The sequence below is a fragment of the Carassius auratus genome, chromosome 11, assembly GCF_003368295.1.
Source record: "Carassius auratus strain Wakin chromosome 11, ASM336829v1, whole genome shotgun sequence".
NCBI lineage: Eukaryota > Metazoa > Chordata > Actinopteri > Cypriniformes > Cyprinidae > Carassius > Carassius auratus.
The window spans coordinates 13,368,101-13,393,946 of NC_039253.1; the positions used below are offsets into that span (position 1 = coordinate 13,368,101).

The following is a 25,846-nucleotide window of genomic DNA, read 5'->3' on the forward strand; positions in this document are numbered from 1 at the left end:
TACTAGTTAAACCGGTAACCAGGCGAAGAGCACTAACTAGTTGTGTCGGGAAACTATGGGATGGATTGTCATGGCAACCGACCAGACGTCACAATCTGGGCATGTGTGTTCCATTTTTGTCTCTTTCTTATTTTCAGACTGGAGGATTTGGATAGAGAAGAGGGAGAAAGGGAAAGATTTTTTTTTCTCAACTGGGCAGCCATCTTTTATTTTATTGAGAGCATATTAAAATAAAATTAGCATCACCTTCAGTGGCCGTCTCCTCTGAAGCTGAAAATCTGGGCATTCAGAGGGTTAAGTTTCAGGACTTTGTACCTGTATCTCGGATGTGATTTTCTTATTATGCGGTAAAGATGCCCGGATCGCTAAGCAATGAAGATGAGGGGCAAGACGATATGGATTTTGAGGACGACGTGCCAGGTGAGGGGGTAAAGAGTCACAGGGGAGGGAGAGTTCTGCCCTTCACAACTGCGCTGCTACGCCTAGTTGAATGCGGAGGAATAGAGGCTTGACGCGCGTGCGATTTAATATAGTCACACTGGCTTCTGTTCTCACATCGGACACTGTTTGTCCAAAAATAACGGCGCACTCTCCGACTGTATTTGAGTCACTAAAGCGCGGCTGTCCGCCGGCAGACCATATGTCTGCGGTTCTCTTTGAGATAAAATCGTTCTCTTTAGCTGTATAACATCATCCGTCTGTTTGTTTTAACATGCGCATTTTTCTTTGCATATATATGTGTTATGCATGCTCCCACTGTCTTTTATTTCCTCTTTCCAGTCAGCACTGTGCACAATGAATTCTAAACCTGATGGACTGTTTAAATATAACGTCTGGTGCATGGCAATGCTGCATTCTCATTTTAAAAATAGTATGCAATACGCAGCTGTGGGGATTTATACATTGTTTAGAACCGATCCAAACAAACAATCAGTTTCCCGAAAAGGTGCTATAGGTGTTCCTCTGATGGACATTAAAGAGCTGATGGGGATAGTGCTACTCTGTGGTCACTGTGTCTTGTAAAAGTAGTGCATGTGCTTGATAGAGCCACGTGTGACAGGAAAACATCAGCTACAGTGATCCACTACCTCTGTGGTCTGTTCGAGGGGCACAGGCTTCAGCCAAGACAGCTTCCATATGTCATACAAAAGGTTTGTTAAATTTACAGTATAAACTGACAGTCAGAACTTACTTATGATTTTATATGTTAAGTGATTTTATATTTTAGGCTTCTTAAAGGTATGTGTTGGCATTACATTGTATGATGTTAATTAAAAAAAAACAATTTTTTTTTTTTATTATTAATGTGTTGCTGTAAAATGCACCGGTATTGATAGAGTTGATCAGAATTGTTCTCCTAGTTATCAATTAAAAGATGACTAAAAGACAATTCTAAAAATACATTTGACTTATTTTCATTCATTTATAATAAAAATGTATATATTTTACATTATGTATTTATTTAGTTAAGTGTGTGCGTGGTTGTACTGTAGATTAGCAGGTTTAGCAGGTAGGAGTGTTTGCTATAAGAAGGGCCTTTGCTTAATTTAAATGAACGGATGATACTGATGCTTTGTGCAACAGATCCTTTACAGAAAAATGTTGTTTAAAAGTGATACTTTGTGTTGATGCTGCATATATCTTTCTCAGGCAATTATTATGCTTCCCTTTGCTTTCAAGGTTAACTCCAAACCTAATCTTATCAACAGGTTAATCACTGCTGGTGACTAGTGTATCCTTAATTTCACTCTGTTTATGCTTCCTTTGTAGATGAAGGGCATGCATCTCATTATGCATCTTATTATTATTATTATTTTTAATGATAGATTGGTCTCCATTGGTTGTGAGAGCAGGGTTCTCAGTGGTGTAATGGAAAAGCCTGTGTAGTTAATACTCTTTTCTGCTTGCATGCCTTTTATATATTCACGGGCCTCAGTTTTTAATAAAATCAATACGTTTATAGTTTTTCGCTCCCAGCCCGGTCTAGCCTGCCTCTGAATTAGTCGTGAATTAATCACGTGACAGACCTGAGCACGAGTATCTCATTTGCAACCCAGTCGCGTATTTACCTTGGTTTTTTTACGAGGCCGTAACATGGCTCAGATGAACGCTGCTAAAGGGCTGCAAGCGATTTGAAATAATATGCAGAAGAATTAATAATTGAGAAATAATTCATGAGCCAGCGTGCTCTTTCCGTGTAGACAGCAAGCCCCCGCATGTGCTAAAAACGAGAAATCTATGCAGTGCAGGACTAGCCAGGATTTTGGGTTATGCTGTTTAGTCCCATTCAGTGTGATTGCTTAGAGTGCAAGCCAGAGCACCTTCACTGGTTCCTTTGCTGAAATCATAACGACTTAGTTGATGAATTTTTTTGTCAAGATTAATAAGTTTAGCTAATTAACATGTGAAATGAGCTATTAAGTTATTAATGCGAACCACCGCATAATAATTCCCATACAATCCAACCAGTTAATCTTGAGCTTATATCTGTAAAGAAGAAGCATATTTCAAATTAATTTTAGTGAATCTAACATGCATAAGTAAAGTAATATGATGTATATTGAAAATGCATTGTTTGCAATGTTTGTATTGTAGTACAAAGTGAGATTTGCAATCAAGACTGTTCAGTGCTTGATCCAAACACTGCAGAGCACATGACTGCTGTCCCCAGCCTGGAGCAATGAAGGGATCACTAGTGCATGCCCTAACCGCAGAAATGAAGAGAAAAACAGATGATTTCTAAAAATGTTAAGATGAAACATGATAAAAAATTAAATAGTATGCTCAATAATTGCATGGCTTTTAATGTTATTTCACTTCCACTGGATTTTAGTTAATGGTTGTGCATCGCTTCTGTTAAAATATGCACATATGCACTGTCAGGAACAAAGGAGTGGAGTGGCTCCAGAGAGGCGTTTTCCTAAAGATTCGCAAAATCAATAGCAGATTCAATGGCTCGTTTACCAACAAATGAAAGTATGTGATTTACTAAATCTCCCATGGTTTGAAACCTGAAAACTTAATTATTTTAATGTGGATCACAAAAAAATGAGATATTCTGAGAACTGTTTCACTGTTTTGTCCATGGAATGAAATTACAGTGAAAAAATGTCTTAAAAAAAATTCTTTAAAATTGTATCTGCGAAAGATAAAAACTCGTACAGATTTGGAACAACATGAGTAAATGATAGTGTGGTCTTGATGGACTATACCTTAAGTAAGTATACCTTAAGTAATTCTTGAAAGAAAATAATTATCATAGTCATAATGAAAAACATTCTATATTTTCTGCCCCGTTCTTGTTGGTTCCGTTTCATTTGTTCGTCATAGCCCAACAATGCTAGCAAGAGTTTCTTTTTATGTGGCTCCTCATTAGGACACATTAGGGTGAAGCTGAGCCAAAGTCACTTAAGTCTTTTTTGCCCTCTTCTTGATTTCCACCATTCAAAGTCTGGTTTTCTTTTACATAGTCTTATCTTTGAAAGGGAAAGATTATCATGAGCTTCTCTGTTCGTTGGGGGATATTTTTGGAAGCTGCACTGTGAAAGCTGACACCCCTTCCTCTTTGCTAGAGTTTGTGCGTGCGTGTAAATAATTGTTGTATGCATCACACGTTTATGTCTATTTTTCATAAATCTCTGCATCAGACTCCACACTGCGTGTCAAATTCGAACATCTTGCAATTTTTACCAACAAATCACTGCAGTGTAGCATATGCATGCTGGAATAAAATGATTATAGCATCTAAATGCATTTACAGTGGCTTTGTTCTTGTTTTATAGGTTTTTAGGACATAATTTTAGATTACTTTGCTTGTGTACTTGCGATCTTTGCAACTGTATCTCTTTGCAAAGCAGAGCAAAGGTTTGTGAATCAGCCTTGGGACCTGGAGAATGGATATAGTCTTCAGAAAGTTAGACACGGCATATAAAACTTGAAGGTCTCAATGAGGGGGTGTTCCAACCATGCTGTCTCATCACATTAACAGTGGGGGCACTATTAACATACGCAGTCTGTCAGACAGCTAATGTGTTTTCCTGTAAACGTTCCTCTTCTTAACTGCGAGACCGGCCGTGAAACCCATATCTAATGGAGTGCGGCACTGACCCAGCACTTGTTGCAAGGTCAGAGTTACCCTAATGCCGTTCCTAGCTGACACACAAATGTGTGGCTGCAGTCGTGACATTTTCAGGCCCGCTACCATAGCGAATGGCAGCAGCACAGCTTTTAAACACCTGGCGGTTCCTGGCTGAGGCACTGTTTGCTCAGGAACATGGCACAAAATGTGACTGCCTATTACAGCGAGTCCGAGATGCAAAAATAGAGCTACAGTTTTGGGGAAATCAGGCTACAGATGATTTATTATTCATAAATTTTCTTTGCATATTAAATAGCTGAACAGGCCTTTACTTCAGCTTATTAGTATGCATATACTGACTAAAAAGTGCAAAAGAACAGGATAAAGTTCCTTAATATAAAAAAAAAACACTTCAATCTATTCATATATAAAATAAAAATTTGAATCTTCGCAACGACAAAATTTAAAAAGCTTAAAAGTAAGTTGACAATGTAAAACCTTTGGCAGATATCCCCACTTCAAGAGTGCTGTGTTGCATCAGCATGACTGTAAGTGAGACACGAATGAAGACGAGATGTGAGCTTGATGCGCCTGGCAGGCAGCAGATATGTTCTGCCGACATAAAAGAGCTTCCCTGTGAGATGCATTGCAGACGCACTGCCCTTAATATCCGTCATCTCGCAGGCAACTGCTCTGTTTATGTGCAGCAGAAAAAAAAATAAACCTCCCAGTGGCTGATAGAGAGATGGAGAGCTCTGTATTTTACTTGAGTAAATACCCCAAATGCCCTATAGGGCTGCAAGCGAGGCTTGAACTGTGCATGAGCTGCTTTCACCAGAGCTGAAGTCCTCAAACAGTGGCAGCTAAATGAAGGTTAAGTGGATTTCGAGGATAGCATCCAAGAGGCTGGGAAAGCCCCCTCTCTGGCAGATCCCATGGGGCGTGGTGGGCCGCGGGACAGGGCTTTAGCTGATTGACTCCACCACACGCGCTGCATATTACATGGGCTGTCGTCAGAGCGCATTATAGACAGGCGGCAGGAGTTGCACCATAGTGTTCAGTTTGCAGACCATGCCTTCCTGATGTCTTTTTTTTTTCCTTGTGCATAACCTTTTTGACAGCGTGGAAGTATTACAGTGAATATGCACTGCCAGACAGTAGTTTTTTGTTTACAGAGAGAGATTCACTGTTCAGCTGGTGGCAGAGACCTCACCTCTCTCCTTTCGCTCCCTTTTCAGTGTGTCAACAAAAATCTTTGCTTTTCATATAATGGAGTGAAGGAGCCTTCTTTTCACAGGCAAACCCAGCAGAACAGACAGAAAGAGACTGATAGGTGCCTACTCTGATCCTTGATTTGAGAATTTTCCCATCAAAATTGGAGGAAAGGTTAAGGAATTACAGCTCTTTAATAAGTACCCCCCCCCCCTTTTTCAAGAGACCATAAGTATTTGGACAATTGACACAAAACCTGTTTTATGTTTTATAACTTTCCTTATTTCTACATCAACTAAGCAGGTCAAAGGTCTGGAGTTGATTCTCAGTATGCCATTTGCATTTGGAAGCTGTTCATGTGGTCAGAGGATTTCTCCATACAAATGAAACAGGCTTCAAAAACAAAATCAAACAAATCCATCAGAGAGATGGCAGGAACATTCAGAGTGGCCAGATCAACAGTTTGGTACATTCTGAGAATAAAAGAATACACTAGCAACATAAAAAGGCCTGATGGATGATCATAGGATCCTCTCTGTGGTAAAGAAAAACCCTTTCAGAACATCTAGCCAAGAGAAGAACACTTTCCAGGAGGTACAGAAGACATGCCACTGTCAAAGTCTACAATCAAGAGAAGACTTCACGAGAGCAAATACAGAGGGTTTACGACAAGGTGCGAACAAGGCCAGATTAGACTTTCCCAAAAAATAAAAACCATTTAAAAAGCCAGACCACTTCTGAGAAGCATTCTTTGGACAGTTGAAATTAAGATCAACCTTTACCAGAATGACGGGAGTAAAAAAAGTATGGAGAAGACTTGAAACAGCTCATGATCCAAAGCATACAACATCATCTGTGAAACATGGTGGAGTAGTGTGATGGCATGAGCATTTGTGGCGTCCAGTGGCACTGAAAAATGTTATATTCTGCAATGACCGAGTCAGTCTCCTGATTTCAACCCGATTGAGCATGCATTTCACAGAAATACCCACAAACAAACATCAAGTGAAGTTAGCTGAAGTAAATGCCTGACAAAGCATCATAAAGGAGGAAACCCAGTCTTTGGTGATGTCCATGAGTTCCTAACTTAAGGCTGCAAAAGATTCTCAACAAAATATATTTATTATTTTTTTATAATTACATTTTTTTGTCCAATTACTTAAATTTTTTTCTATGCAAAGAAAACAAAATAATGACTTTATTCAAAAATAAAGTCTCCTCTGCCTCACCCTGGCACCATTTTAGAGAGTATCCACTGAATGCAAACAGTGTATGCTGTTCTGTGTCAACTGCACCACACAGAACCCTTTAAAATCTGCACTACAATTTAATCGTGATTTCATTTACATTCCATTTTAATTCTATTCTGGTAGCATACAGAGCCAAATTAATGAAAATTGTCAGTGTCCAAAATATATATGGACCAAACTGTAGATAGATAGATAGATAGATAATTGGGGTTGGTGCAATATATGCATGAATCTCATCAGTGTGAACTTCTTGTGTTATTTCTCAGATGAGGATGAGGAAGGTGAACGTCGGAGGAGTGTTCCCTTGTCACCCTTAGAGAGGTTCTTCTCTGAGGATGATTCGGTTAAACAACATAAGAACAAGAAACCCAGCAAGATAATGGAGGGAAAGGAGCCAAAAGTTAAGAAAAAGAAGAAGAAGGAGGTAAGGAGCCTTTTAATTGGTCTCTAATTGATTGTAGTGTGGATGAAATAGATGTTGTCATCGCATCATCAGAATCAAAGTTATTCTCAAGTGGCATAGATGTAAATCTGTTACCAGATTTCTGATGTAAAAACCTGGGCAAGTCAAGTTCAAAGAGTTCAGTATGTTCTAAAGTTCAGTCAGATACTACTTGTTTGCTTAACTTATGATTAATAAAACTTCCAGTGTTTTTGTTTTTAGTTTTTTTATGAATTGGAAAAATCATAAAAAAAAAGAGTTAATTAATGCAACAATGAAAATCATATCATTGCTACTCACTCTTATTTTGTTTCAAACACATAAAACTGCCTTTAGTCTGTGGAATGTAAAGGAAGATGTTTTGATAACTGTCCAGGCAGTGAAAATCAGTGGGGCCCAAAATAACACTGAATCCCACTGAGTTTCTTTGTGTGGATAAAAAAACTCACTTTTAAATTGATTTTTATTTTATTTTATATATCTTCTTTTGTGTTCCACTGTCCTATTAAAGATATTTTCAGGGCCACCTCCCAGAAAAGTTAGGCTGACATTAGACCATCTACACAACAAGTAGTGCCCTGATCTGACTTCAGCCAACATTACATCACAGTACTCATAAAATAAGATGGGCCATGTTCTTTTGTCTGCAAGGCCATGGAATAAATGCTGCTCATATGGGTTGAATGATCAGTATAAAATAACTTGCTTGACCTAGGGTATTTTGTCGTATTTTTGAACGATCAGCCTTTTTTTGAATCAGCTCTCTCTCTCTGTGCCTTGGCGAGAGATAAAACGTTTGACAGGTCAGTCGGTCACAGTCCTCCCAGCTGACTGTATTTACCGTTGAGATAATGAGAGGGATTCCACTCTTTCTCCTCCCTAGCCCCAATCTGACTTTATCTGCCTCCTTGCACAGATTCAGTCTTTCTCTGAACCCTCCTTCCTTCTCAGTGGTGGTAAATGTGCTGTGGAGAGGGCAGAGAGGTCTCCCCTCAGCAGCTAAGAGCCCTGCTTGGTGTCAGTCATGCTCTCCCTGCAGTGCTGTGTCATACACGGGCTCAAATCAATGCAGGTCAAAAACGCCGCCTGCCCTTCTGCTGTCTACAAGTCTAAGAGCTCAGCTCACCCAAAGCCGACCACCTGCCCCAGAGCCTGATAGACTGTGGAGAGTCTAGGGATTGTAACGGAAGAGTGAGGATTGGTGCTTTGTCAGATGTAAACAATGATAAGTGACATTTCAGTAGTACAGATGAGCTTTTTTCTCCAGGTCTGGTGTGTTGAAGATGTTGAGGATGTTTTGTGGAAAAAAGATGCCAAAGATGCCTGACACTGTTTTGCAGTTCTTTCCCACAGAAAATGCAACATTTAAAGGAATAGTTCACCCAAAAATGCAGATTCTTTCACAATTTTCTTACTCTCATGTTGTTCCAAACCCGAATGACTGGCTTCCTTCTGCGGCAGAGACTTCGTGCTGCTTTTTTTTCTCCATACATTCTATAAAAGTGAATAGTTACTGGGGCTGTCAGACTACAAAAAGGACAAAAAAAGTAGCATAAATGTAACAAGCACTACAAAATAAAAATTCTTGCAATTTTGTAAAAATGTAGTATTAAATATTGTGTTGTTTTCAAGACAAAATATTGAAATGTCAGTCAGAAGATATTAAAACATTCATAGCAAAAGCATAAACCTAAATATATTTGGTTAGTTTAATGTTTAAAGATGAAAAAAGGTACCATATTAAAATAAGTACTGTTAGTTAACTTTAGTTAACATGAATTAACAATAAAAATACTTAATGCATTCACTAACATTAACTAATGGGACCTTATTGTAAAGTATTCCCAAAAAATGGCAAGAGGAAAATAAGCTTAATTCAAGAGATTTTCTCTAAAACATAGTGCATAACGTGGTATTACTTCAGAAAATATTTATTGTTTTATGTATTTTTAGATATTTGTACTAGAAAATAAGATAAGATGTATTTTGTTCTTTTAACTCATTTGCTATTTTCCAATTTGTAAAGCAATACGATAACTATGTGTGTGGAAAAGCCTGAAACTGTACTAATCCACTGTAGGTCACATTTGCATCCAATTAGATTTAACATTAAAATGTTTTGTGAACGGTCACAAGACAAAAGAACCAATAATATCTTATGCATGGAAATGGGAATCTGCCTAAAACTTAGATTTAGGTTTCCAAAGGAGAAACCCATACAGGTTTGTACAATACAAAGGTAAGTAAATGTTGACAGAATTTTCATTTTTTGCCAAATTCTCCCTAAAATACTGCATATGGATGAACTGGAGGATGGTGTCAGCCTGAAAACCACACATTGTTTACATCAGATCTTTTGTTCCTTTTGAGGTTCATTGTCAGAAAATTGTGGTTTGGCTTTTGGGAGACCTTTTAGCTCCAGCTGTGGAGCTCTTTAGTGGTTCTACTCATTACCTCTTGCATGAGGACCCCTCCTTTTTCACTCCCTCTCCTTCTTCTCTCACTTTCTCCCTCCCCCATGTACGTGATTGAAATTTGTCTAGACGGGGCCTAGAACACAGGCACTGCAACCATGGGGACTCTCCATAACATGCTCGTTATGCAAACGCGTCTGATTGGATGGCGCTGTTCCATTGGCTGCTGCAGTAGAGAGAGCTCCCTCTACACCCCCCTCCTCCAACACTGCACAGTTTGGTTTCCATGGCAACCTTGTGTGCTCTGCGGCAGTGCTGGCCTTCCCTGTGCTGGAGAGACGTCTGCCAGCCAGTGCACAGCTGCAACACAGCAACAGGCTTTCTTCAAACACACACACACACAGTGTAATTCACCCACTGAAACGTGTGTTCCCTAGCAGTATGATCATTTTGATTGGTTTCCCTGCTTCCAGATGTTACTAATAATAGTGTCATAATGATCTGGTTTTTCTTTTATGGAAAATGTGGAGTTGATTTTACATTAATCAATAGTTAGGCCATAGTAAAAGTCTGTTTTTATTTAAATTCTGTGAACGTGAGGTCTTACCCAATTAGAACAAGTACAGTTATATATGCTTTTGCTTCTAAAAACTGAAACTGTGCATTATAAAGTTTATAGCACTATTTTTGAAAGGTCAGCACAAAAGTCTCTTTAGGACATGTCAGTTCATGTGGTGACCATCTAGGTAACAATTGCAGGCTGTTTTTTCAGTGTATTTATTGGAGTCACAGAGTGTTTGGTGATCTCCGCAAACTTTGGGTATCATATTGTTAGGTCCTGAGGGCCTTCGTTCAACTTTGGAAAACAAATTAAGTTATTTTTGATGAAATCCGAGAGCTTTCTGACCCTGTAAAGACAGCAATGTAACTGAAATTTTCCCAGGCCCATAAACATGCCAAAGATGAATAAAGGTCTTACGGGGTTGGAATGACATGAGGTCATTCTAAAAACACGGCGCTCAAGTAAAAATAAGATTACTCCCATCTTATTGCATGTTTTACTTATTCCACTGCCCGCGCCGCATCTTTGTCACTAGATAAGCACATTCTGTCTATGCGAATAGCACATAGCGCTATATTTATGGTCCTTTACGGAGCGCATCACACATGAGTGGTCAATCTTTTTTTATTTCTCTTTACTGTTATCACTGGCATATTGTCAGAGCATCTAATTCTACCAATTTGTAATATTCCTATTCAAAATTGCAATTCCTCGATTAAAATAAAAAAAGTAAACGTGGCAAAACAATAAATTTGAATTAATCCATAAAATTGGGAAAATCACCTAGCCCTAGCTATTGCAATGCAATAATGTGATATGTTGAGGCTTTAGGAAAGTTTGGAGAAAAGTATTTCCTCTAGCGATTACGCAATGTCTCGTTCCCTCCTTTCAGGGAACCAAGGTTATGTTGAGTAACCCGAGCAATTTCGGTTACCATTATAGCAATAATACACACTTGCTACTCTGAATATGGACATTTTTTTATTATGATCAAGTTTCAATAACATCAAATCAGCAATAAAATCTGACATTAATATTACCATAAATTATGCTACATGCTAAAATCATGTAAGAAACTGTAAGGTATTTTTCAATTGGGTCCATCTAATGTGTATTTCCAGATTCCACCAAAAAGAATTTTAGCTCTTTACTGAAAGACTGCACTTTCATTCCAACAGCTGCCACACTGAGTGTTACAATTCTCCCATGAATTTTTACATGAGTGCTCCATAATTTTTTCCTATAATGTCTCTGCCTGTGCTCACAGGGGCTTCCTAGTGGGCTAGAGGACATGTCAGACAGAGAGGATCATGGTCACAGGTCAGGAAGTGAGAGCAGCACCTACAGCTCCCTGAAGAAGAAAAAGAAAAAGCCCAAAGAGAAGAAGGAGAGGAAGACAAAACAGCGAAAGAAAGATGATGATGAGGACGATGATGATGACGATGATGGAAACTTAAAGGTTCTCACTTAGACAAGTTCTATCATGCTCTATTAGCCAAGAGAGGATAAATGAATAACAATTTCTCATGTGACACCAGGAGCCAAAGTCATCAAGTCAGCTGATGCAAGAGTGGGGTCTTGAAGATGTGCAGTATGCCTTCTCAGAGGACGACTATAAAACCATAACCAACTACAAAGCCTTCAGCCAGTTTCTTAGGTAGGATTTCAGCTTTCCTTCTGCACGGACATTCTATTGCCCTGCTATCAAGATGTCTTCTTCTATTTTAAAACATTCCTTCTGGCAAAAGCTAATGCATGTATGAAGTAATGACATTATGATGACAGGTTTTCTAATAACAGGCATTGAAACAAGATGTACTGTCAGACCCACACCATCTACTGTAACCAGCATAATATTTGATTTGATAGAGACCCTTTTGGTATATACTTCCGATTTCTGATTCTTAGTGCCTGAGAACATTCAGTACTTGAGGTGAAATCACCACAATGCATGGCCTCATAGCTTATGGCTTTAAAATTGGTCACAAATCTCTTTTTTTCTGTGGCTAGACCTCTCATTGCCAAGAAGAACCCCAAGATCCCCATGTCAAAAATGATGACGGTGCTTGGAGCAAAGTGGAGAGAGTTCAGTGCAAACAACCCTTTCAAAGGCACCTCTGCAACTGCTGTAGCGGCTGCCGTAGCTGCAGCTGTGGAAACTGTCAATGTGGCTCCGCCCATCTGTATTAGAAGTGTCCAACAGATCTCACCATCTGGCCCAATCAAAAAAGCCAAAACCAAAGAGGGAAAGGGTAACGTAATGTTCTTTTTGTTGATGTTATATAGGGGTTTATATCTAGGATCGGATTTCCAAAGCAGTTAGTGGAGGTTTTTACATTGTTTACATACTCCACGTAACATGATTAATGATTGGCTGCTGGCAGGTCTTTATTCAAATGTGTTTGGTTTTCACTCTCACAATTGCTTATGTGTAACTTTCAAACTTCAAAGTGTGCGATTTCATATTATAGGAAATATTTGAACATCAAAATATTTTATACTTAACTTTAAGTGGGCATATGTAAGTTAAGCTTCTTTACAAAATGCAGGTTTGCAAACGTAGAATGTGTTGAATGTATGTCTGAAGAAACGAGTATCGTTCTCAGATCTAACAAAAAAAAAAACTGTTTCTGTTTTGTTTATCTCATCTGGATTACATTGCAGGGCCTGGCGCTAAAAAAAAAAGTAAGCCAGCGAAAGAAACAAAAAAGAAAGGGAAATCGAAGAAGTCCAAATCGAAAGCAGGCCAGGGCGGAAAAAGGAAAAAAGGCTCTTCGGTGAGAACACGCGTTCACTGACATCTTTCTAGTGCTTAATGTGTATCACATGGAAAGATGCCCCATAGCTTTTCAGTTGAGAGAGAATCAAAACATTTTTTAGCTTTTTCCACTTCCCAGAACAATTCATGGATCATTTGTAAAGAACGATCTTCCCCATTGTTCTTGTTCCACCCAGTTTTATTGGGTTCTCATTGAAGTTGTTTGCCAAGTTATGACCTTTTCATTTTTGATGAAGACTAATTGTGCCTTTTGCATAAACTGTATTGTTACTCAGAGCGAGGAGGATTTCCTGGATGACTTTTCAGACTTTGATGACATCAGCATTCACAGTGCCTCTGTACGCTCAGACACTTCAGCGGCACCCAAAAAGAAGTCAGCCCGCCAAGGACGAAAAAAAAGAAAAAGTGAATTCACTATTATTATTATTTTTATTATTGCACTACCCTTCACAATAGTTATTTAACTATTTAGTTTCTATTAATATTTTAATTGTATATTACCATAGCCATTACTGCAGCCTTCAGTGTCACATGATCCTTCAGAAATCATTGTAATGTGCTGATTAGCTATCACAGTTGAAATCAGCTGAGCTGCTTAATATTTTTGTCAACCATGGTGCATTCTTTCAAGGATTCTATGTTCAAAGGAACAAAATCCTTGCTAAATAAAAGTACTTTTAGAGCTACTGATTCTTGAACAGTAGTGTAAGTTTAGATGACAGAATCAAAGCGTTGTTGTATTGAACTATTATTGTTAAAACTGTGAAGTGTTTTGTATTGAAATTGTACAGCACTTCTATTCAGTAAACCATTTAGGTTTCTCTTTAAACTCTGTTGTCAATGTAGGAGAGGATGGAGACGGCTACGAGACAGACCATCAAGATTACTGTGAGGTTTGTCAGCAGGGAGGAGAGATCATTCTATGTGACACCTGTCCCAGAGCATATCACCTGGTGTGTCTGGATCCAGAACTGGAGAAAGCCCCCGAGGGCAAATGGAGCTGCCCCCACTGCGTGAGGAAATCCCTCCTTGCTTCATCACAAGCATATACTTGCAAAGATATATTCAAGACCACAGAACCTGTGCTATTCAGACTGACAGTTTACTGCCTTATCTCCCAGGAAAAAGAAGGCATTCAGTGGGAGGCCAAAGATGACGAGGAGGAGGAAGATGAGGTTGCTGGTGAGGAGGAAGATGACCACATGGAGTTCTGCAGAGTGTGTAAGGACGGAGGAGAGCTGCTGTGCTGTGACACCTGCCCTTCCTCCTACCACATCCACTGTCTCAACCCACCCCTTCCCGAAATTCCCAATGGAGAATGGCTTTGTCCACGATGCATGGTGAGAGACGTCTGCATGGGTCGGTTCAGTTAAACTCATTCAGAAGAGTTTTTAAAATAGCTGAAAATAATACTAAACTTTTAAAATGCATTTTAATGCTCATTAAGGCTCTGTTGTTTAACCAAAAATACATTCTTGTGAAATATTAATATAATTGAAAAGTTCTGTTTTAGCATGTTTTAAAATGTAATTTATTCCATTAACGGCAAAGCTGATCATTCAACAGCTCTAGTTTTCAGCGTCACATGAGCCGTCAGAAATCATTTGATGCTGATTTGCTGCTCAAGAAACATTTTTTATTATTATCAAAGCTGAAAACAGTTATGCTGCTTAATGTTTTTATGGGAACCTAGATACATTTTATATGGATTCTTTGATGAACAGAAATTTTCTTTGATGAATTTAATGCAGTTTTATGAAAACGCATTTTGAACCTGGCTAAAATCAAACTATTAAAGCCCAAATAAAGGCATGTATTGTTTTGAACATTGTACATCCATATTTTTTCTAGTGTCCGCCGCTAAAAGGCAAAGTCCAGAAGATTCTGCATTGGGCGTGGAGCGATCCTCCTCTTCCACCTGAGGTTCCCCTTGGGCGAGATGGAGAGAAGGTGGATGGTTTGGCCAAAATGCCCCTGAAGGGTCGTCCAGAGAGGCAGCTGTTTGTCAAATGGGCTGGGCTGTCCTACTGGCACTGCTCCTGGGTCAGCGAACTACAGGTGGGATTCCCACATTCCCTCCACAGAGCCAGCTTCATTAAATCATTAAATCATACATGCTCTTTTGGCTTTTTCCTTTATATCTGATCTCTGTTGCTTTCCCTTGATGCAGTTGGAGCTATATCATGCAGTAATGTACCGTAACTACCAGCGGAAGAACGACATGGACGAACCTCCACCATACGACTATGGCTCTGGGGAGGAGGAACTTAACAGCGAGAAGAGGAGGAGCAAAGACCCTCAGTATGCAGCCATGGAGGAACGATTCTACCGTTACGGCATCAAGCCGGAGTGGATGATCATTCACCGGATCGTCAACAACAGGTATGGTGGACCACAATTACGAGCTCTAATGCAATACTTCAGACAACATATTTTCAAGCAGAAAATTATGATATAATTATATGTTTTAAGACTGTGTTGTGTAAATTTAAGTTTTGATAAGGATGGAGATGTACACTACCTGATTAAGTGGAGAGATCTGCCGTATGATCAGTGCACCTGGGAGGCTGATGACTTTGACATCCCAGATTATGACAGCTTTAAACAAGCCTACTGGGACCACAGGTAAACCATGTCATGTAGATGTCAAGTTGTTTTAAATGAGCACAAACACACATGCAGAGCTTTCCATGAAGATGGTATTAAATACTGTAGTGCCTGAAGCATTAATAAATGCATTCTTTTTAAATGGTCAGCAAAATGTTGATTCAAGCTAAATACTGTATTTTTTTATAGCTTTATTAATTTGATATAAAGCCTGCAATTTCTGCAACCATTTTTACCAAAAGACAATAAGCAGGCATCCAATTAAATAGACAGCATTTATAAAATAAAACAAAAACCTGTGCAATAATCATGCTTTCTAATCATCATCTTGATATGCCACACCTGTGAGGTTGATGAATTACCTCGCCAAAGGAGAAGTGCTCACTAACACAGATTTAGACAGGTTTGTGAACAATATTTGAGAGATATAGGCCTTTTGTGTACATAGAAAAAGTCTTAGATCTTTGAGTTCAGCTCATGAAAAATGGGAGCAAAATCAAAATTGTTGAATTTTGAATTTTTTTCAGTGTATATAAAGATTTGTGCCACATAAAAGTGTGTGAAAAGTACCATACACTCACTGACTAATTTTACCAGGAATCAGGTGCTCGGTGAAAGCCATAACCCCCTACTGTTCAGAAAGGGAAAGAACCTCAAAGAGGAAGGAAAGAGGAGAGAACCTCCACCAGACTCTCCAATTGTGGATGTGAGTGCAATATATCGCTGAATTTATTTAGCTTTATGATTTTACACTTTTTCAGTTATTTTTTCATTTATTATTCTCTCCTATTTACGTCTCATTGGTCACAGCCTACCATCAAGTTTGAACAGCAGCCATGGTACATTGATGAAACAGGGGGAACTTTGCACCCATACCAACTGGAAGGCCTGAACTGGTTGCGATTCTCTTGGGCCCAAGGAACTGACACAATCTTGGCTGATGAAATGGGGCTTGGCAAGACTGTGCAGACTATAGTGTTCCTGTACTCACTCTACAAAGAGGTCTGGGTGCCAACTGAACTTTCTTTCAAATGCATTTGAGAGAAGACGAGAACAGAGTGTAACTGAGTTGCTTGTTTCAGGGTCACTCCAAAGGACCATTTCTGGTCAGTGCGCCACTCTCCACCATCATCAACTGGGAGAGAGAGTTTGAGATGTGGGCTCCGGATTTCTACATTGTGACTTACATAGGGGACAAAGACAGCAGGGCTGTCATACGTGAGAATGAATTTACCTTCGAGGACAGCACCGTCAAATCAGGTCGCAAGGTTTTCCGCATGAAGGTGAGAGAGTGCTGTGGACTAAACTGATGGACATTGTGATGCCTAATTCTGTGTCCCATTCAAAACAGTATTTTGCACCAAAACCAAAGCTGATTTATGTCATTCTCTAACATATAACTGATTACATATTTCAGCATCCAAACAATTTTAAAAAAGCATCCTAATTTTTGAAAGGCTTCATTCAGAGGTTCGTTGTTTCTGATCAGAGTTTCTCATCACAGAAGGACACACCGATAAAGTTTCATGTCCTGCTGACGTCATATGAACTGATCACCATCGATCAGGCAGTACTTGGCTCCATTACCTGGGCCTGTTTGGTTGTGGATGAAGCCCACCGACTGAAGAATAACCAATCAAAGGTACAGAATTCAAGGAAAGATTTGTGACATCATCAAATAAATAACAGTTATGAAGAGTAAAATAAAAATAAACAGAATATATTTTAATTATGATATTTAAATATTTAATTATAATAATATTTTAGCAGATTTTTAATAGTTGAATCTCAGCCAAATATTGTCCTATCTTAACCATACATCAGTGGAAAGCTTTATTTATTCAGATGATGTATAAATCTCAATGTCAAAAAATTATTCCTTATGACTGGTTTTGTGACACACACAAACACACAAACACACACACACACACACACACACACTTATATAATGTTTTATTTGAGGTGCATTGTTTAAGACTTTTGATTTTTTTTTTCTTGACTATATGCGGTCAAGACTTTTGACCCTACTTGATACTGTACTATTATTATTATTAATATAATAGAAATGACATGGCTACTTTATGGATTATAATCAATAAATCAATGCTCAGTTTTTCAGAATTCTGAATGGCTACAAAATCTACTATAAGCTGCTCCTGACTGGAACCCCTTTGCAGAACAATCTCGAAGAGCTTTTTCACCTGCTCAACTTTCTCACCCCGGAGCGCTTCAAGTAAGATTGCAGACTGCATGATTCACCTGGTGATTCATACTGTAGATGCGGGGCTTAGATTGGAACATGTTCTTCATAAGATTTGATGGAAGTGAATTCTATCTCCCCTTATATCCAAATGAAAATGTTGTTGTGCGCAGTAACCTGGAGGGCTTTCTGGAGGAGTTTGCAGACATCTCAAAAGAGGACCAGATTAAGAAACTACATGACCTGCTGGGGCCACACATGCTCAGGAGACTGAAGGCAGATGTGTTTAAAAACATGCCGGCAAAAACTGAGCTTATAGTGCGAGTAGAGCTCAGCCCAATGCAGAAGTCAGTCTTAAATGCTCTGTTTCTAATGCTAAATTACTGAATAAACATCAATTTATCATCACTCAGTATGTTTCCCATGCAAGATCATTTCATATATTTTTTTCTCTTTCACAGGAAATACTACAAGTTCATTTTAACACGTAACTTTGAGGCACTGAATTCCAAGGGAGGAGGGAACCAGGTGTCTCTTCTTAACATCATGATGGACTTGAAGAAATGCTGCAACCATCCCTACCTGTTTCCAGTGGCTGCAGTGGTGAGGAGGGGAGGGGAGGCCCACAGTTTATATCACTGCAGTGGTTTATTGTTAGCACATGTAATAGCAATACATCTATTTGTGAGAGAGTGTATTGTTTCTTATGTCTGCAGTGAATTTGATGCATAATACCGGCCTTATCTTACATTCTCATGTTCAAGGACAAACAGTTCTGTGATTTTGAAGCTGTTTACTCTTAGAAACATTGCCTGCTGACTATTAATGTTTGCTAAGGCAAGCGCCACTTTTGCTGTTGCTTATACTTGAAGTTAAGGGTTTATCAAAATTATAGATGTGAATATTACCCCAAATGAAGTGGCTTAGAGAGATGTGCTTTCCTGCATTAACTTACTTCACTTGGTGGATTATAAAACAAACTCATACTCACACTGGAGGGACCTTAGCCATATCTAGGAACCAGAATATCATACACACTGAGGTCTTTTGACTGGAACCTAAAACACTCAAGCAACCATATTCTACTGAGCTAAAAGACACAGATGACTAACAATTGCAAAGCAATATCATGTTAGCGTTTTGGTCTCGAGTCCCCTTTTTGTTTTCTGAGAATTTTTTTTTACGGTTGCTGCAGATGGTGTCCACTAATATACTAATCACCACTAATATATATAAAACCAATAATAATTGAAAGAGAAACTGTAATTTTGAATTTTATTTATGTTTCACAATGTGAGTGTGTTACTTTGTCCTGTATTTTTGAACAAATAAATGCAGCCTTGGTTGATTATCATAAAACCCGAAACATTTGAGCAGTCTATAATATTGTCTAAAAAACAACTTAAATATTTAATTAACATTTGTCAACTTTTATATATTTTTTATTTTTCTGTATACAGGAAGCTCCAGTCTTACCCAATGGTTCTTATGATGGCAACCTCCTGGTGAAATCCTCAGGAAAACTCACCCTGCTTCAGAAGATGCTCAAAAAACTGAAAGATGAAGGGCACAGGGTTCTCATCTTCTCTCAGGTATAGTTTATGGTACTTATTCCCTCTTTTAGAGCTTAGAATACCCTGTGAATAACAACAACAACAACAACAACAAAAAAACCTTAAATATGTGGCGGTCTTGCCTTTATTTCAGTGGAAGATTAATTTGATGGTAAACTGTGAATAGAAAATAAGAGCGGAGCTCATTCATCTTTTAAATGGAGTTGACAAATGGAAAGGCGGGGCCTATATTTATCTCCGCTTTATTGTTTAGTCCTTAGACTCTTTTCCCTCCCATTTTAAATTGCCTGTGGAATCTCTGCCTCCATTAATTTGATGAATGGCACAGGTAAAGGGAGGGTGTCTCGACCAGACATTTTGCCACCCTTTTATTTCCCAAGTGCTTGAAAATAACCACACATATTAATGTTATTGCGTGTTGTATGTTTAAGTCCTTTAAGCTTGATTAAAGAGGAGGGTTGTGTTTCTGTCCCCTCTCGTTGTTGTATTGTGCAAAGATGGAATTAAGTATGAGCTGGCCAGCTGAGTTTGCTTAACATTTTGCTGCCATTTATCCCTTTGTTGGACCTCTCTGTTATCCTCCTGTTTGTGTCTTATCCTGCACTGTTGATCCCTTTCTCAGATGACAAAGATGCTAGATCTGCTAGAGGACTTCCTGGAGTTTGAGGGTTATAAATACGAGCGTATTGATGGGGGCATCACAGGGGGGCTGCGACAGGAGGCCATCGATCGCTTTAACGGTGAGGATGCCAGCAGTGAAGCCGCAGTGATGTCTGTGTGTGGGGGGATAGTGGATACTAAGGCATTCATACTGACTGTCTGTCACCCTGTGTGAAGCACCCGGGGCTCAGCAGTTCTGTTTTCTACTGTCTACACGTGCTGGAGGATTGGGTATCAATCTGGCAACCGCAGACACAGTGATCATATATGACTCTGACTGGAACCCTCACAATGATATTCAGGTATTGCAAACACCAGTGCTGGGAAAGCTACTTTGAACGGTGACTTATAATTTAAAGTAGTTAATGTACTATTTTAGGAAGTATTTAGCTGGACTACAAGCTTCTTACAAAATGTAGCTACAGTAAAAAAACAAGTAATATATGTAAAATACATTTATTTCATACAAAGTATAGTTCAAATCTTTTAACACACACACACACACACACACACACACACACACACACACACACACACACACACACACATATATATATATATATATACTAACATATCACTCAAGACTTACTGATGTAAAAATTATAATTACACTTTTTTTGGAGTACTGCTTGTGCACAATGCACATTTCTTAATATTAAGTCTAAAATGTGTTTTAATGTCCCTGTATTGATGGAGACTGTCTCTTTAAATAATATCGGCCTTTAAATACAATATATTTAAAGTGCACCTGAAGTACACTTGCAATAGTTCCACTTTAGCACAATCAAATATACTACATTGTATCTTTAATTGGACCATGTCACTACTTCCGCACAATTAAAGTGCACAAAGTACAAAATGAATTGTTCAAATTTATAGCAGACTTTAGGTATACAAGTTTAAAATATCTAAAGTGCAATTGCAGGTTATTTTTTATTAAGTACATAAATATTTACATTATTTGTAGTATACTTAGCATTAAATTAATGTATTTCAAATCCATTTTAGTAAATTGATTTTTCAATAGGGTGAAGCTGTTTGAAGTGAAGTATGTATGTGTGTGTGTGATACAGTGTGTTATATATAGACATTATATTAAAAACTACGATGCTATGTTTATCTATAGCTCTATTACTTAATCATTGATTTTATTTTTCTTGTTTTTCTTTCACTTTTTCCTCTTCATCTGTCTTTTCTCTTTGTCCTTGCAGGCATTTAGCAGGGCACATCGTATCGGGCAAAATAAAAAGGTGATGATCTATCGCTTTGTAACTCGGGCATCCGTAGAGGAGCGTATTACCCAGGTAGCCAAGCGAAAGATGATGTTAACCCATCTGGTGGTGCGTCCCGGCTTGGGGTCTAAGACGGGCTCCATGTCCAAACAGGAACTAGACGACATCCTCAAGTTTGGCACTGAGGAGCTTTTTAAAGATGACGTTGAAGCCGCCAGAGCGATGGGTGAGCTGAAGTGGTTTACGATAAACAATTTGACACTTTGTGGATTCCGGTAGTTCATGTCCTAAATCTCTTCAGCGGGAGATAATAAAGAAGGAGAGGAGGGCAGTGTGATCCACTACGATGATAACGCCATATCCAAACTTCTGGACCGTAGCCAGGATGCCACCGAAGACACAGAGATCCAGAACATGAATGAGTACCTGAGCTCATTCAAGGTGGCTCAGTATGTTGTGAGAGAGGAGGATGGAGAGGTGAGATACAGATGCTTACTGCGTGTTCCTCATGCCTTTATCTAATAAACAAGGGATCAAAGATGGATGTTAGTCAAACCTTTCAAAATGAATACCTTAGACTACCTTTTCTTTCACTCTTATATGTTTTTTTTTTTTTTTTACAAATGCTTCTTAAACTGTTGTTTTGTTAACAGAGATATTATTGTGTTTAGGGGCAGCGGGACTTTGGCTTTGCTCAGATTTCAGACAAAAAGCTTCCGATGCAATGTTTAACCCCTTTTATTTTTATTTTTTTTTACATTTTACCTGATGCATGCACTACTATTAAAAAGTTTGGGGTCTGTACAGTTTTTTCTAGAGACATTAATAACATGCATTAGGATGCATTAAATCGTAAATATGTTTATAATGTTGTAGAAGATTTATATTTATATTTGAACTTTCTGTACTTTTCAAGTATGCTGGGAAAAAAATATACCACATTTAGCAGCACAGCTGTTTCCAACTTTGATTATAAGAAGAAATCAGAATATAAGAATAATTTCTGATGCTAAAAATGATGCTGAAAATTCCACTTTACCATCACAGGAATAAACTACAGGTTAAAATGTATAAAAAAAAATATTAAGTTGTAATAAGTTTGTATTTTATCAAATAAGTCTAACCAATAATTTCAAAAACATTCAAAAATCATATGCGGTATGTAATATCCTACAAAGTACACAAGAATGTGTACGAATGTGCTCATTTTGACTCTCTTTTTCTATTTTTGTGACATTCACTAGTGAATGCTGAGTGAGTGTCAGCCACTTTGGACATGAATGTGAAAAATATTGCTTGTTCTCTTATGCATCTGAAGGGAAATGCCATTATAGACATGGGCAAAAGCTAAATTTCTAATTTTCCATCCTCATTTCATACTGACAGCGATTCCTGGAAATCTTCTGGGATTGTGCTGGTGCTAACATCCACACTATAGCAACCCATGTAGATGCACAGGTCACATTTTGTGGATTTGTGTGAATTTGTATAGAGCATAGTATACTATGCTTTGAATTACCTATATGCATTATTGAATAATTCAGTATAATATCAATGTATTGTTAATCATCTGTTACCATAACTGTACTATTGTACCAACACAGTCCTTTTTGTAAGGGATCTGTCTGTGTTGAAAAAAAAAAACCTGCATTATGAAGGAAAGCTTCATCCAACTTCATAATGGGACTAAATATTTACAAAAAAGTAATTATATTATGTCATATACAAATCCCAGATGTTTAGTATTATTGTTGGTATACAATAAATATAATTAGATTACTTGAAGTCAATAACAGGCCTGTGATAAATGATCTGCATTTGTATGTGTGTGTTCCTGCAGGAAGAGGTCCAGAGGGAGATTATTAAGCAGGAAGAGAATGTTGATCCAGACTACTGGGAGAAGCTCTTGAGGCACCATTACGAGCAACAGCAGGAGGATTTGGCACGGAACCTGGGCAAAGGGAAACGCATCCGCAAACAGGTCAACTATAATGACGCCTCTCAGGAGGACCAAGGTACCCGAACACAGATGCTGACTGTGCTATAACGCAGCACAAAGCTGTGCATATGAGTTTACAAACATTCCATCTCAATCCTGTTCTCAGAGTGGCAGGATGATCTTTCAGATAATCAATCTGAGTACTCCGTCGGGTCCGAGGATGAGGATGAAGATTTTGAGGAACGTCCTGAAGGTAGGCATCATTATATACTGTATGTATAAACACACACACACACACACACTCTAATGTTTAAAACTTTGGCGTCAGTGTGATTTTTGAAGAAATATATAATTATATTCAGCAATTTATTTCACATAATATTTTACATTTGTATTAAATAAGAGTAGCCTTGATGAGCATAAGAGACTTCTTTCAAAAACATAACAAAATCTTACTGACTTTCGTTGTACTTGGTACACACCTCAAGGAGGACGCAGACATTCTCGCAGACAGTTGAGGAGCGATCGGGACAAACCATTGCCTCCGTTGCTGGCTAGAGTTAGTGGAAACATAGAGGTAAATCTTCTTACAATATTGTGAAAAGAGAGAGTTTGTGCGTAATTCTTTGCTTCAGGTGAAGCTTTGGCTATTTACATTTGGGATTTCAGGTTTTGGGATTTAACGCCCGGCAGCGGAAAGCCTTCCTGAATGCAATTATGCGCTGGGGTATGCCCCCACAAGATGCCTTCAACTCTCACTGGCTGGTCCGTGACCTGAGAGGGAAAAGTGAGAAAGAGTTCAGGTATGCGTGTGTTTCTCTGTTATAGTTTGTGTGTGTGTATATTTCTACATGACATGACATTTTCACCAGATGTCGGTAACAATCCAAGTAGTTCATACATAGAAAGAAAACAATACAAATACGTTCAAAAAATAAGTTCTGTGTAATAAAATGAAAAAGACAGAGGGAAAATTATTGAGCTTAAATTTAATTAATATTTCGTACAAAAGCTTTTGTTGTTAATGACCACTTTAAGATGCCTCCTGTATGGAGAAACTAGTCACATTCATTTGTCAGGTCTGATTTTGGCCCATTCTTTCACTTGAAATCTTGAAGGCTCTGTGGGCCTCATGAACCCTGATCTTTAGTTTCATTCTAGCAGCTTTATTTTCTTTCTCTGAAACCAGTTGAGAGTTTCCTTGGCTATGTGTTTGGGTTCTTTGTCACGCTGAAATGTCTATTATTAATTTTAATAAATTATTAAATAAAACTATTAAAAAACTAATAAAATTACTTACATTTTTTTTACATTGTCATTCATCGGTCTTTGTGTGTTTTTCAGGGCTTATGTATCTCTGTTCATGAGGCACCTGTGTGAGCCAGGGGCAGATGGAGCAGAGACATTTGCAGATGGAGTCCCGAGGGAAGGCCTATCCCGCCAACATGTTCTCACCCGGATCGGTGTCATGTCTCTGGTCCGCAAGAAGGTGATGAACTACTTACTGCATTTTATGTGCACTGGTTTTTAACTTTGATGGATAAATATCTAATTTGTTGATTTGTTTATTTATGATTAATTAAAATTATGTACTTTAACATTCTATGGCATTAAATTTGACATAAAACACTCTACCGATATGTGAATGTGTGTATAGGTTCAGGAGTTTGAGCATGTGAATGGGAAGTTTAGTACACCGGATTTGATTCCTGTGGGATTGGAGCTGAAAAAACTTACTGAAAGTGTCTCATCGGACCCCAGTACGCCTGTTCCTGCCAGTCCGGTTCCGACTCAACCGAGCACACCTGTTCCTTCAGGTGTGTGAAAGTGTGCACTTATGAGGACACAAATTTGTATAATGATATGGGTATGACAGGTCTAACAATGTGAAGGTGGTTTATGAGGACACTGCCCTGTACTGTAATACAAAAAACATACTAAAAGGTTTTTCTTTTAGTTTTCTGTAAAGGGTAGTTTCAGGTAGGGTTGATGTAGGGCGAAAATACAATTTGTGCAGAATAACAACCTTTATGCCTATAGAGAGTCCCGTAAACCACCAATACCAATGTATGTGTGTGTGTGTGTTAGGGCTGGGTAAAAATTTCTCAATTTTAATCGATTCTCATTTTTACTAAACATTATTGATTCTTAAATCCCAAAAATCGATTATTCAAGTCTGTTTTAAATGTGTATATTTCAAAAAACTAATTGCAGAAGAAATATAATTATGTACTTGTAAAGTTAGTTTTAACTTGGTGGTAACAACCTGACTCATTTATTTTATATATTTCCTTGAGAAAATATGTCATATATTGTACTTGATATGTATCCAGAATAATTTATATTGAATCAAACTGAAATGGAATCACAAACTTGGGAATCAAAAGCAAATTGATTAATGAACTTTATCCCGAAACCCAGCCCTAGTGTGTGTGCGTATGTCCACGACTGGTTGTTTGTGGTTAACTGGACAGTAACATTTGTTTTTACAGAAAAGACAGAGTCAGTGTCCGGTTCTCAAGAAGACAAGGAGATTACAGAACCAGAGAGTACCAAATCACTGGACCCTGAGGTCAGACTGAAGTCATCCAAAAATATCTTCTTTTTTTTTTTTTGTCCTTTATTAAAATCTCTATCTTCTTACAGCAGCCACTTATGTCAGAACCCTCCACTGCACCAGAGAAGAACAGTGAGGGAGAAGAACCAAAAAGCGGAAGTCCAGAAGGAAAAGGAATGGAAGAGAGTGAGAAGAATGACACCCCTATTGTCCATTCAGAGCCATCGTCCAATCAAGCACAGCCGCCCAGTAAGCCTAGTGAGCAGTCAGCCAATCAGACACCTTCAGGTGAGGGTTCTAGACCATGCATATTATTCTATAAAACATTTCTCTCAATAAA

The 25,846-nt window shown here is 38.4% G+C and overlaps 1 protein-coding gene across 2 annotated transcripts in view; it reads left to right on the plus strand.

The window, feature by feature from the left end:
• The first annotated feature begins 109 nt into the window (after positions 1–109).
• Positions 110–25,846, plus strand: part of LOC113111089 (chromodomain-helicase-DNA-binding protein 5) — a 29,947-nt gene continuing 4,210 nt past the window's right edge. Inside the window, exons 1-32 of one of the 2 annotated variants that reach the window (XM_026275545.1) lie at positions 110–420; positions 6,807–6,964; positions 11,226–11,417; positions 11,497–11,615; positions 11,969–12,210; positions 12,623–12,735; positions 13,013–13,142; positions 13,584–13,750; positions 13,859–14,077; positions 14,589–14,795; positions 14,908–15,119; positions 15,231–15,362; positions 15,942–16,050; positions 16,155–16,346; positions 16,427–16,627; positions 16,849–16,986; positions 17,456–17,577; positions 17,718–17,891; positions 18,006–18,147; positions 19,005–19,136; positions 19,741–19,858; positions 19,956–20,080; positions 20,990–21,236; positions 21,312–21,487; positions 22,851–23,025; positions 23,116–23,202; positions 23,438–23,526; positions 23,619–23,752; positions 24,294–24,438; positions 24,607–24,766; positions 25,442–25,521; positions 25,596–25,794. In XM_026275545.1, coding sequence (XP_026131330.1) covers positions 354–420; positions 6,807–6,964; positions 11,226–11,417; positions 11,497–11,615; positions 11,969–12,210; positions 12,623–12,735; positions 13,013–13,142; positions 13,584–13,750; positions 13,859–14,077; positions 14,589–14,795; positions 14,908–15,119; positions 15,231–15,362; positions 15,942–16,050; positions 16,155–16,346; positions 16,427–16,627; positions 16,849–16,986; positions 17,456–17,577; positions 17,718–17,891; positions 18,006–18,147; positions 19,005–19,136; positions 19,741–19,858; positions 19,956–20,080; positions 20,990–21,236; positions 21,312–21,487; positions 22,851–23,025; positions 23,116–23,202; positions 23,438–23,526; positions 23,619–23,752; positions 24,294–24,438; positions 24,607–24,766; positions 25,442–25,521; positions 25,596–25,794 — 4,903 coding nt within the window. In that variant the 5' untranslated portion in view covers positions 110–353. The remainder of the gene's footprint in view (positions 421–6,806; positions 6,965–11,225; positions 11,418–11,496; positions 11,616–11,968; positions 12,211–12,622; positions 12,736–13,012; positions 13,143–13,583; positions 13,751–13,858; positions 14,078–14,588; positions 14,796–14,907; positions 15,120–15,230; positions 15,363–15,941; positions 16,051–16,154; positions 16,347–16,426; positions 16,628–16,848; positions 16,987–17,455; positions 17,578–17,717; positions 17,892–18,005; positions 18,148–19,004; positions 19,137–19,740; positions 19,859–19,955; positions 20,081–20,989; positions 21,237–21,311; positions 21,488–22,850; positions 23,026–23,115; positions 23,203–23,437; positions 23,527–23,618; positions 23,753–24,293; positions 24,439–24,606; positions 24,767–25,441; positions 25,522–25,595; positions 25,795–25,846) is intronic. The other variant, XM_026275546.1, reaches the window with a different exon arrangement.